Here is a 14,360-nt window from a genome sequence, read left to right on the forward strand (position 1 = left end):
TTTACGTGCTCACACTTTTGGATGGGTGGTCCAGAAATGAAATGTAAGAAAAAATAATCTGATTTTGTTTCATTTTTATTTATTTATTTTATTTTATTTTATTTTATTTTATTTTATTTTATTTTATTTTATTTTAATATTCTGATTGGTTAATCATGACATCCTGTCTTCAAAGACCACCTATTTATGACGTAGCTGAGCTAGTTTTACATCTCTTTTTAATCACTCTGCATGATTTTTCACATAATACAATAACTCAAAACGTTATGTTCAGTTATTTATTTTGGAAGTAGCAATATAATAAGCATATTGTAAAATCAGTCAGTCAATATCACAAAAAGAGCAGAGCAATCAAGACGCCTCCACTTAAGTTTTGGGGTGAAAAATGGCATTTTATGAGATTTGCCTAGTGTATGTTTTATGGAACAATTACGATTTCAATATAAAAAACAGTTTTGCTCTTTTCTAATATAAGGACTTTCATTTTGAAGTTGAAAAACCTTTATTTATTTTCCAGCCGAAGTTAGCTCACATATAATCCAGCACAGTAATGTTTCCAATATGTGTTTTCTCACACACGGTGAAACTGAATTCCATAATCATCTTATATCCTGCACATTGTATAACCAGCAGTCCCTCCAATCATAGCTCGATTATGATTTATAGCCCCATTCACACAGAGGATGATTGTATTCACATGTCATCAACTTCATATTCAATTTCATCTCAGATTCATACTTCAGTTAAAGCACTTAATATGAACAGCGCACAGTGACACCAAACTCCTATACAGGTTAAAAGCCGTGTGTGTGATTACAGTTGAGATAGCATGGGCTGAATTTGACATTGTGTTCTCTAATTTCAGACAGGACTGAAATGTGAGCTATTGCTGGCACAAGAGTAAAGAAGCTTTATCATATTCAATTACTTTCTGACAGAATGAGGAGAATAGAGGCCCAGCCGTATGTCAGATACCCCATCAATGATATGATACTCTTAAACAGTAGCTATTGTGATCATGAAATCAAAATCGACCCTATTTTGTGAATAAATGTCCCTTATTGTGCACAATTCATCAGTGAACATTATTCCAAAAAAAAAAAAATGTGAATGGGTGCCGTCAGAATGAGAGTCCAAAAAGCTGATAAAAACATCACAATAATCCACAGCACTCCAGTCCATGAGTTAATGTCTTGTTAAGTGGAAAACTGTTTTTTGTAATCCATTGTAAAGACATTTTTAACTTCAAATCACTGCTTCCAGCTAAAATATGAGTCCTCTATCCAGAATAATGCTTTCTCCAGTGAAAAAAAAGTCCATTAACTAGGGCTGCAGAGGTGTGATCACATTTACCATTGTTTGGGGCATTTTCGCAGATCTAGCCAATCTAGCCATTTTAATAGGAATCCACACAATACAGAATGGTGTGTGAGGGCAAAAGATTTCCAGATGCAGATTTTGCAGCGGTTCAAGCTGCTTTATTTGAAAGTGACCTCTGCGTGTACGATTCATCAGTGCACATTATTCTAAAGACAAAATATCTGTTTTCATAATCTTTCAAACAAACGTAACAACATTCTTGCCATCAGTAAGGACTTTCGTGCGAGCATAACCAAGAACACATGGGTGCGGAAAATGTTTAAGCAAAAATAGCATAGCTAAACACATTTCACTTATATTACAGTACAATATGCACTGCGTTCCAAATTATTATGCAAGTGATATATCATTAGGATTTTGGTACAATAAAGAGTCAGATTTTTGTTTGTGTGGTTTCCACATCTTTTTAGATTTATATATATATATATATATATATATTTATATATATATATATATATATATAGTAAAATTTTATTTATTCCTGTGATGTAAAGCTGTATTTTCAGCATCATTACAACAGTCTTTAGTGTCACATGATCCTTCAGAAATCATTCAGATATGCTGATTTACTGATCAAGAAACATTTCTGATTATTCTCAATGTTGAAAACAGTTGATGCTTTATATTTTTATAAGACATCTAGTGGCTATACAGTTTAATATTACAGTTTTATTATTATTATTATTATTATTATTATTATTATTATTTTATTTCTTTAACATGTACAAGTATAAATATAGTTTATACAATATAAATGCAGCATATTAGTCTGTTTTAAAATAAGCCTACATGTCGAAATGTATGTGAACTGCTATGATCTTTCTTTCTTTCATTGACTGATCCGGGGTGTGGGGACTCTACATTTCCCAGCTCATTTTCCACTATAAAACTTACACACAACTGCATTTATGCACACCATGGAAAGTTAAATCACTAACAAACACTAAATTTTAGCTAACATAATGATTTCCATGCTAGTCATGCCTTCACATGTTCAAGTTGGTTGAGTAGGCTTTATTAAAGCAAGAGACTTCATGCGTATTTCCTTTATCCTCTTTGAATCAGAATAACTATGAATTTCCAGACATGTAAAGGTTTTTTTTTTTCTTTTTTTTTTTTACACATACATACAAACCAGATTCCAAAAAAGTTGGGACACTGTACAAATTGTGAATAAAAACAGAATGCAGTGATGTGGAAGTTTCTAGAATACAACATAGATGACATATCAAATGTTTAAACTGAGAAAATGTATCATTTTAAGGGAAAAATAAGTTGATTTTAAATTTCATGGCATCAACACATCTCAAAAAAGTTGGGACAAGGCCATGTTTACCACTGTGTGGCATCCCCTCTTCTTTTTATAACAGTCTGCAAACGTCTGGGGACACGTTGCTCAAGTTTAGGAATAGGAATGTTGTCCCATTCTTGTCTAATACAGGCTTCTAGTTGCTCAACTGTCTTAGGTCTTCTTTGTCACATCTTCCTCTTTATGATGCGCCAAATGTTTTCTATGGGTGAAAGATCTGGACTGCAGGCTGGCCATTTCAGTACCCGGATCCTTCTTCTATGCAGCCATGATTTTGTAATTGATGCAGTATGTGGTCTGGCATTGTCATGTTGGAAAATGCAAGGTCTTCCCTGAAAGGGACGATGTCTGGATGGGAGCATATGTTGTTCTAGAACTTGGATATACCTTTCAGCATTGATGATGCCTTTCCAGATGTGTAAGCTGCCCATGCCACACGCACTCATGCAACCCCATACCATCAGAGATGCAGGCTTCTGAACTGAGCGCTGATAACAACTTGGGTTGTCCTTGTCCTCTTTAGTCCGGATGACATGGCGTCCCAGTTTTTTCAAAAAGATCTTCAAATTTTGATTCGTCTGACCACAGAACAGTTTTCCACTTTGCCACAGTCCATTTTAACTGAGCCTTGGCCCAGAGAAAACGCCTGCACTTCTGGATCATGTTTAGATATGGCTTCTTTTTTGACCTATAGAGTTTTAGCCGGCAACAGCGAATGCACGGTGGATTGTGTTCACCGACAATGTTTTCTGGAAGTATTCCTGAGCCCATGTTGTGATTTCCATTGCAGTAGCAGTCCTGTATGTGATGCAGTGCCGTCTAAGGGCCCGAAGATCACGGGCATCCAGTATGGTTTTCAGGCCTTGACCCTTACACACAGAGATTGTTCCAGATTCTCTGAATCTTTGGATGATATTATGCACTGTAGATAATGATAACTTCAAACTCTTTTTTTCTCTAAGACACTCCTTTCTGATATTGCTCCACTATGTTTCGCCGCAGCATTGGGGGAATTGGTGATCCTCTGCCCATCTTGACTTCTGAGAGACACTGCCACTCTGAGAGGCTCTTTTTATACCCAATCATGTTGCCAATTGACCTAATAAGTTGGAAATTGATTCTCCAGCTGTTCCTTATATGTACATTTAACTTTTCCAGCCTCTTATTGCTACCTGTCCCAACTTTTTTGGAATGTGTAGCTCTCATGAAATCCAAAATGAGCTAATATTTGGCATGACATTTCAAAATGTCTCACTTTCAACATCTGATATGTTTTCTATATTCTATTGTGAATAAAATATAAGTTTATGAGATTTGTAAATTATTCCATTCCATTTTTACTCACAATTTGTACAGTGTCCCAACTTTTTTGGAATCGGGTTTGTATATTATGTAAACAAAACAAAACAAACAAAACATATATATATATATATATATATATATATATATATATATATATATATATATATATATATATATATATATATATATATATATGAAATATCTTTAGAAATATCTTTAAAAAAATATATATTTATTTATTTATTTATTTATTTATTTTTTCATGATTAATGATGAATAGAACAGCATTAGTTTGAAACAGGAATCTTTATTACAATGACTTGTCACTTTTGATCAATTTAATTTGATCAATATCCATGATGAATACAGATATTAATTTAATTTGCTTTTAATTAATTATTATTACATGAGAAAAAAAGAAAGATATGAAAGATATGAAACTAGTACGGTATATTACAATTCTTTAACTGCAAAATGCTATGATTGGCCAATCAGAATCAAGTATTGCAGGAAGCTGTGTAATGATCAAAGATATCTCAGTCATAGTACAGTCATAAATATGACTGCTGAAGTGTTTTACGTAATGTTAAGTGCTGTGTGCAGCTCCGTGACACAAACAAACCCCAACCTAATGCTATGCAGACGCATCTGGTGGACATGTGTGAGCGTCTGTGTGTGTGTGTACAGGTTTTTATACAACATCACAGGAGCATTTTAAAGGATTTGACAGAAAGAGTAATGGTGTTTTAAACTGTCTCTCTACACATTATGAGTGAGTGATGGGGGGGTGAAAAGAGGAAGTGATGGAGGTGAGGAAGTGGAGATGGGAGGGGAGAGATAAGAGGCAGGAAAGGAAATGAGAGGGAAAAGGGAGGAAAAGAGGAAAAAGATAAAGAGATGGAGAAAATAGTAGGAGGTGGAGGAGCTGGTTCGGCTATTCTCTCCAGCGCTAAAAAAAAAAGCCCTGTTTACAGCAGCTTTATTGGAATACGGCCCAAAAATTATATGATTCATACGTTTTCCTTAAACGTTATCAATAGCGCTCATGTTAATGCTATGAATAAAGATTGCGTGAGAATGTACATGCTCAGCGGTTTAGATGGAACCCAAATATGAAAATTATCTATCTATTTTACATTAGTCGTACCAGTTTAGAATTACATTTATTGTCATTTTAAACTACTTTGCCTTTATTAAAAGTAATAATTATAACAATAATAATAAAAAATCACATGCTCACAGGTCTTCACATGGTCTACACACAACATTTGGCCATGGCTGTTCAATTAAATGGCAAAAAGAGAAAAACACCAAAAAAAGTGACCCATGTAATCATTTTTTTTCAGTCTTCGAAAGTTATAAGACATCTTTGCATGTGAAAAAAAAATTCAAAATGTAAGTAAGAGTTATGACAACGCTGCTTTTTCTCAAAATATACATTTATTATCACATAATTTTCCAGCGATTCTGAAATGATTCGTTCGAAACAGTTCTGAGATTTGGCCTCTCTAAACCCTCCTTTCCGTGAGCCTGCTCTGCTCTGATTGGTCAGATGGCCCAGTCTGTTGTAATTGGTCTACCGCGTACAGAGCGTGTCGGAAACGATACACCCACTGCCTCAGATCCGTATTTTGAAAGTTTGAAAGAAAATGTAAACATCTATTATGTATTATACTTACAGTAGAGCCAGCTCAAGACAGGTCAAGTAGTTCACAGCTGGCCAGTGTAGAACAGAGGCGGGCTTTATGCAAATATGTTACCTTGTGATGTGTAGCCATCACAGAAGTGGGATTGGAATTACTGACGACTCGTTTACGCTGTTCAGAGTTGATTCTTTCTTTTGGGAGACAATAACTTTATTTATCTTGCACTGTATGCTTTACAACTTTGCAGTTTGTATTCGCAATACTGCTACAGAACACACTGCATGAAAGGCAATATGGCATAATAAGGGTACTTTAAGTGATTTCTGCGATCTATCGAGTCAATGATTTGAACTTAAGAACTAGGTCAATGAATTGGTTATTTTTTATTCAACCAGTTGATTCAGTAAAAAAAAACAAAAAAACAATTGCATTGTTTGAAATGTTTCACATCAGTTCAATTCAAATGACATCAGTTCAGATCTCTTCTAGAGTTCTAGAGACGTATATCAGTTCAGTAAAAACTCTAGAGATCTGAACTGACGCAATGAACTTCAGATCACTTCAGTTTGCACAGCTTTTACTGTATATTACAGAAATCAGCAAGAGTAATGACATCTAGGGTATTCTCACTGACAGTTTATTTGAGACGACAAATAAAACTGCCAGTGTGAGCAGCCCAGATGCTGATTTCTCATCAAAGATGAATCATAGACAATTTAGAGGATTGTTCTCAAATGTTAACACTCTGTTGTACTGTGTTTCTCTCTTTTAGACCCATACAGGAGAGAAGGAGAAGATCTGTCCATACTGCGGCCAGAAGTTTGCCAGTAACGGCACACTGAGAGTGCACATCCGTAGCCACACAGGTCAGTACCTCTTTATCCAAACATACACTGTATGCTGACCTTTCATCATTTATCCTGAACTTATCGATCCCCAGAGGGTGGCTAAAACTCAGTATTAAACGATAATTTAGATGCTTATTTCATGGCATGAATACAGACAATGAATTCAAGAAAAAAAAATTGCCTTTGGCATGATTCTCTGTCTCCGTCTTTCTCTTTTTGAACATCTCAGTGTGGACATGGTGACAGAGAGCATGTTCATTAAAGAGCCTTTATAGTGGAGAGCTCAACATTCCAGTGTGCTGCCATAACAACAGACTACCACACACACACACACACACACACATACACACACACACACACACACACACACATATACATATATAAGGACTTGTTTTCTAACCCCTAGCCCACACATGCATACACACACAGTTCAACAAGGCCAACACATGCCCAGTGGAGTAAAAACACTGTATGTGTGTGCTGGAATGCAGTAGACATGATGAGAGTGAGTGTTATGCCTGAAAGAAAAAAAACACTCTTTGTAGGCATCCAGCATTGTGACCCCTGACCTCTGCTGCCTGTAAATCTGACTTTCAGTTTTTTTCAACCGCACTAGTATTATTTGCTCTTCTTTTTGTAAAGAGATGCATGCTGAGAAACTTCAGTGTTGTGGGTTATCTATGTCTACCTGGTCTTGACCAGAAGTAATAATAATAATAATAATTCAATATACAGCTGGACATCAGTGTATTGATTCAATATAATATAGAGCATGCATTTTACTAAATTAAGAAGAAAGGATTAATTGGTTTTCATTTCTATAAATATTTATATTTACATTTTTTCTATTAAGTTGGCATGAAATGAAATTTCACCCTATCTGTTTTTTAAATGCATGCTATAACCTCTTTTTTTATATTTACATTTTTTCTATTAAGTTGGCATGAAATGAAATTTTGTGTTATCTGTTTTTTTTGGTTAAAATAATAATAATAATAATAATAATAATAATAATAATAATAATAATAATAAATCTGTTTCGTCCAGTCAACAACTGATGGATAGAATCGGGTCCCCGGCCTTTTTTTTTTTTTTTTTTTTTTTTGATAATCTGTTTTTTTTTTTTTTTTTTTTTTAATATATGAAAAAAATCTGGGATTTTACTTTACATTTTTCAACTCTGAAGGCACTTTTGCTACTGAAGTATCAGAGATGCTACTATAACACCTCTGTATTAACACTCATACTTGCAAATGAAAACATCAACATGACTGAGATGCTTAGTTTTTATATCATAGGCAACTTCATTGTGATTATATCATGCTTATTTAATATATCACTCAACACATTAGTAAATAACAATACATGCCAAAACCAGAACATCCATCAAGTTACATCAAGTTTGGTAAGCAAAGTAAATTTTTGTGGAGTTTAAAAGACATCATTGCATTATATATGTTGAAGGACCAAGCTATAGAACTAGCAGGAAAACAGATTTCTGTTGCAGTTGTGTCTTCCTCTGTCCTTCCCCCAGCTCACCTCTCCTCAGTGGGGTTAAAACCCCATGCTAACAGCCTCTCTGCTGGTTCAAAGGGTTAATCTCAAGATGGTTTGTTTGGTTTACCTGCTTGATTAGAAGCTTGATTCTGTGTCTTTTGCCAAAGTTAAACTCAACCCAGTACTTCCTATAAATGAAATCATACCCAATTAAAACATCTAAACCTAATCATAAACCCGACCATCTGTTTCTCAGATCCGCACTTGAGCTCAACTAAACACAAAATGTTCATTCCACCCACCCATTAACATCCAAAAAGCTGTGTTTTTAGCTCTTTTTAATTTCTGTGGTGACAGCGCGCCTTTTCAGACAAAGCTGAATGTACTATGCGTGTGATCAAGGCTGTTTATTTGGTAATGCTGGGTTTGGACGTGACAGGGCACAGAACAGCTCACGCCACGTCTGACTGCTGGAGAATAATGCAAATCCACCTTTGCTGAACTCAACGTGTTGATGATGTCATCCTCTGGCGCCACACGGCATTTCGCTTGTTAGCCAGCGCGGCATACAAAAACCAACTCTAAAAACATACACCCTCACCTCATTCCCATTTTATAACACCACAACTGTACCTCTAAACAGCGCTATGAATGATTTTATTCTCTTCAGCTGATGTATAAGTACCAGAAAATATATCCATATGACTCGTGACTTATATTTGAAGTCTTCTGAGGACTCAGAAGAGCCATTTTTACCTGATTTAACCCCCACCAAAACAGTTTTGTTGGTATAACTTAATATATTTAGGTTAATTCAGTGATACTAAATCTTATTTTTCATATCATAGTATTCATGAACACTTTGGAATACAATCTTTTTTAAAGAAGATAGTCAGCAGATTATTGATGAAGTGAAATCATTTCAAAAGAAAAAAAATATATATACAAGATTGTTTACTGATAAGAAAATGTACTGTACTAAAAATATATATTTTATTTAAAATAAATATCTTAGAAAATATTTTGGAATTTAAAATTGCTATCAAATCAAAGCCATAGGTCTAACTAAGTTAATTTCCAAAAACCGAGGTTCCTGAGATTTTGTTTAGGTGATATACCACAAATTGCCACTGGGTGACACCCAAAATAATTAATTTTCACCTATTTGTACACTTCTGTCACAATACTCACACAAACTCACCAAACCTCATGAAAGAACAGGCAGCGATGAAAGCTAACTGTGGTGTTCACTCACGCCGCTTGCGTCAGGGTCAAAAACTTGTGCTTGAAAATGCTGCAAAGACTCAGCCAATGGCCAACTAGCACGTACGTTCTGCTCCTGCATGAGACGAAACAACTCTCCATACCAGCAGGTGGCAGTAGTCTGTATTTGTCATTCAAAAAGAGAAACCAGAACTAGGACTGTTGATATGGAAAATGAGAAGAGCCTACTTTTGTGCCATCTTGACACAACTTGTTTGATTTTGTCACTTCCATTTTTTTTTTTTTATTTTTTTTTTTTTGTGCACTGTTTTGCTAAGCTGAACAGCTAATCAGCGCAATCTCTCTCATTGACAGCCTCCACTGCCGATTCAACATGCTCAGTCTGCCAAAAAGCCTCCGACAGACTTGTACCATTGGTGCAAAACACACTGCAAAAACAAAAACGCTGACCTAACATTAGGCAACCTTCGGCATGGTGTGTCACGGTCTTAACTTACAGTACGGGACGTCAAAGCACATAGAGACTGGGCTGTTTTAAGATGGAATGGGTGTTTCTCTTTAAAGGTTGAACTAAAAACACTGTCCAAACAGATCCAAGGACTCCGGCGTGAATAGATGTTCTGTTTACATGTATGCATTAGTCTTGGTTTGCACGCTCTGCTGGGTCAGTGTGGTGCCATTGGTGGGAGGAATGCAGGAGGACCTAAAGGAAACACTTACAGAATGTGAAGGGCTGAATGACATCGGTGAGGTGTCAAGGCCTGGAAGAGGCTAAATTGCCTTGGTTTTACATCTTATTTACACGAAACTGAAAAGAGCCATTGTACAGCCACGATGTGCAAGGTGTGTGTGTGTGTGTGTGTGTGGAAAAGCCTATGTGTTTGCCCTCAGGACAGATCAAGCCACATTAGTCTAGTGCCCTCATCAGTGAAAGTAGTTCAGCCATGTGGTCAGTGCACATGCTATTGAGGGTCGTAGGTGAAAGTGACACAAAACATTAGCCATGATCTGAACACACTTCTCTAACAATAACTAGAAACCTGAACTGTGATTTTTTTCAAGTGATCCTGAAGACCTTGATTAACTGCTTCAGGTGTGTCTGATTAGGGTGGTAGCTGTGTTTTTTTGGGGTTTTGGTTAAAATGTTCAGGATTTTGGGTCCTATGTCTTAGACTTAAAAAAAAATAAAATAACTTGATGAAAGGCATTATGTTTTCCTTATCCACATTTCTTTTCTACCAGACGTCTGTATCATTCACTTTTGTATTAGAGAGCAGAGTCGGGGAGGTACTACAACAACAATATTGTTGGATTACAGTCTATTTTAAAAAGCAGGAGTTTGGGGTTCCACGCTCCACCCAGCGTCGCTCACTGACCAACTGATGGATGTTGCACACAATAATGACAATAGCTTTCTTTAAATCCAGTCTGATTCCAGTTTAATGGGCTGGCTTTACATAATTTCCGTTGGTCAGGATGCACCGGCGTGCACAGGTTTGAATCATTCCACTGGAAAACATGGTCGTGTTTACAGGATACTGGTCTCAGAAAGAGCGTTTCTCAGGAAAAACTGATCCCTGGATTTGTCAGAGATTGCGAGGTTCATGGCGTGAAATGAAAGGTATTTCTTAGTTACTGTTTCTTTAGTCACACAATATATCCCACATTGTCAGACAAATGTCCATAAAGTAGACAGTGCTTACTACTTCTGGAAAGATGGAAATTCTGCCCACAAAGTTTAAACACAATTTCCGATCATTTCCTTAATGTTGTGTGGAAAGTCATGCGCAGAAACTGCTATAAGTGACATTTGTAAATAAGCTAAGCTCTAAATAACACTTAAAACTAATGGTGAAGTGTTGCTTAACTACCATAGGATCCATTGTTGAAAACTGGCCCATGAGACACTGATAAGTGGTGAAATGCAACATTACGGCCAGTGAATTGATTGAGAAGTGGTTTAATTGCCGTAGTCATGGAGCTGTAAAGTGATTAATTTAGTGATTCAACTTCTTTGAAAGGGTTTCAAGATGTTAACAATTACAATTGAACATGTTAAGCCTTGTTCATAAAACAGTCACACTTTAGTTTGGGGACCGATTCTCACTAACTAACTGAAAACTATGACTTTTTCCTCAATAGAAGCCTAATTTGCTGCTTATTAATAGTAGTAAGGTAGTTGTTATGTTTAGTTGTGTGTAGGATTAAGAGATCTAAAATATGGTCGTGCAGAATAAGACACTAATATGTACTTTAAAGTACTAATAATAAAATAAAATATGCATGCTAATATGCAGCTAGTTAATAGTGAGAGTTTGTCTTTAAACTAAAGTGTTACCAAGCAAACATTTGGTGCAAAAATTCGGTGTAATAAACAACTATTAAACTTTGAGTAGGCAAAGTGGTACTATCTCAGGGCTGGAGTGACATGTTTATGGTGCTCAGATGTGGAAGGATAGAATGAAAAGTTACAGCACAGCTGTAGGAAGTTCTGCACATGTATCTTGTAATGCTAAAGGAAGCTGAGGCACGTGCGTATGTGTGTGTAGTGATGGGTAATTCTTTGGGATGTTCTCGCTGCAGGAGCCTGTGTCCTCACAGTAGTCTAACAGTGCACGCTTAGATAATCACACACACACACACACACACACACACACACACACACACACACACACACTGTCCGTCCACATCTGGAAAGTGAAACCCATCCAGTCCAGTAAAATTATGTATGTGTGTGATATAAACATCTCTACTGAACTGCCTGCTGCTGGATCCAAACAACAGAAGAAGAGCAGCTTTTTCCACTTGAATGAATTCAGATTCAAGATGTGTTTAGGAAATATTTTTCCGCAGTTACTTTATCTGCCACTGTTGATTGATTTGATGACAGCACTGGGAGTAGGACTACGCAAAACTACACTTTTTCAACACTGATTAGTTGGAGGGTTGTTTGAATTAGGGGCTCACAGGGTTTTCATGCTAGAAAACATAGTGGTCAATTTCAAACCACCAAAGACATATCATAAGAAGAAAAAACAAACAAACATGCATTTGTTCTCATTTTCCTTTAATTTAATAATAATTATATATATTGCCTTTTTATATTGATGCATAATACTGATGCATTAACAAAGAAATTGCAGTTCAGTAAATGAATCATATGTTAAATCAGTAGAAGTAGGTCAGGATTGTCAAACTGTTTAACATATAATTATGCTGGTTTAGGAAAATGTCCAAAAGAGACACATCAGAAGTGTATTGACAGCAGTTCACACAGCTGGATGTAATTGAATGCAACGAGACTCCTGTAAAATCTCATGAGACGCTGAGTGGCAATATGCAACATTACAGCCAATTCATTTAATACTTTTTTATATTAAATGGTTTATTTGCCATAGTCATAGAGCTTTAAAGTGATTTATTTACTGATGCAACTTCTTTGAAAGGGTTTCCAGATGCACATGTAACAATTGCAATTGTGTCTTTTAAAGGGATAGTTCACCTCAATTGCTTTGCATAGTGCTTTTTTTTTTCTTGTTGACAAAATGATAGTTTGGTGTAATAAACTTTTCCATTTAAATGAACAGCTGTCAAAGCATCTGTTCAGACGGGCACAGACATTCGATTGCTGTCAGTGTGACAGATTTTTTATTATTATTTTTTTACAGAGTGGTTTTCTAATCTTTTTTTCTTCTCACTGCAGAAAAAGTTGGCCAACCATTAAGATTTACTCTTCTGGTCACTTGCTCAAAGCCACTGCTATGGCAGCTTGGTGATGCTCACAAACATTTTCAGACTATTTTGCACAGACAGTGAATAGCAGAGGAAGAATCCAGAACCTTTTCTATTTATTTATTTTTTATTTTTTGTTCACATTGGTCGGAACAGACAAATCGCATGTGAAACTTATCACTTAAATCACCTTCAGCCAAAAATGATCCCACTAAACATCCGTCCTGAAACATCTCTGCATGCGTGTACATGAACTTATCACAGCGCATACATGGTAACGTTTAAGCCTGTGTGGCAGCCACAAAATTAGTTGTGGAGGTCTGTCAGTAATCACCAGGTCAAGTATGAAATGAAGTCAATCAAAGTCAATCTCGGTCAAAACCGATCAATATTGTATTGCTGCCCTATTCCAGTCTGCCGGTCCATACTCGGCGGCGTTCAGGCCTATATTTACTGTCCGTGTGTGTATGAATGTGTTAAGCTGCTTTGAATGTTGAAATGAGAAAGGGGAAGCCAGGATGGAGTGTGTGATGGACAGGCCTAATGGCTTTCATACTGAAGGTGCTGAGCTACAAAGATCTCCCCGTAACACCAGCACAATGCTCGGCATGTGACAGGGACAACCATCTGTTCACCAGACACACACACACTCACTCACTCACTCACTCTCACACGAGGGGGGTGCCAAACGGATCGATTAGCAGATGGGGGTATCTGGGGCCACAGGGGACCGCCGGGGATCTGGAGAGAGAGCAGAGACACTTGGGTCACACAAAGTCGGTGTTGCATTACAACACATGCTAAATCAGTTAGCGGCATTTCCACACATACACACACACACCAGGGGCTCAGATAGTGATCCTTTCAATAAATCAAAATAACAAGTAGATTTTCAGTTTTTGAAGAAAATGCATCAGTTCACAACCACAACAAGGTATTCTTTTGTGTGTGGTATTATGTTATCTGGCTGTCAGGCCACTTTTAATAGTGGCAGTACACACTTTTGGAGCACTTAAAGGAATATATATATATATATATATATATATATATATATATATATATATATACATATGTATATATATATATATATACATATGTATGTGTGTGTGTGTGTGTGTGTGTGTGTGTGTGTGTGTGTGTTGTGTTTATTTATTGATGGATGGGGTTTGTTTATTGATGGTTATTGAAGGTAAAAATAGATTGATTTATAGATAAATAAATAAATAAATAAATACTAATAAAATAAATAAATAAAAAAAACTGGGAAATATGTGTTGTACATAACGAGTATAGCATATGCTAATTTGCATCTCAGGCTCCTAGAAAGGCCCCTAGGGGAAAAAAAAAAAGGAAAAAAAAAACTTTACATTACATTACCCTACATTACTAATTATATATGCCCATACATACTTGTACACAAAC

The 14,360-nt window shown here is 36.2% G+C and overlaps 1 protein-coding gene across 1 annotated transcript in view; it reads left to right on the plus strand.

Moving 5' to 3' along the window:
- prdm5 (PR domain containing 5) overlaps positions 1-14,360 on the plus strand; it is a 71,594-nt gene that overhangs the window by 31,799 nt on the left and 25,435 nt on the right. The window contains exon 13 of the mRNA XM_042712587.1: positions 6,410-6,503. Coding sequence (XP_042568521.1) covers positions 6,410-6,503 — 94 coding nt within the window. The remainder of the gene's footprint in view (positions 1-6,409; positions 6,504-14,360) is intronic.

The sequence above is a fragment of the Cyprinus carpio genome, chromosome A23, assembly GCF_018340385.1.
Source record: "Cyprinus carpio isolate SPL01 chromosome A23, ASM1834038v1, whole genome shotgun sequence".
Lineage (NCBI taxonomy): Eukaryota > Metazoa > Chordata > Actinopteri > Cypriniformes > Cyprinidae > Cyprinus > Cyprinus carpio.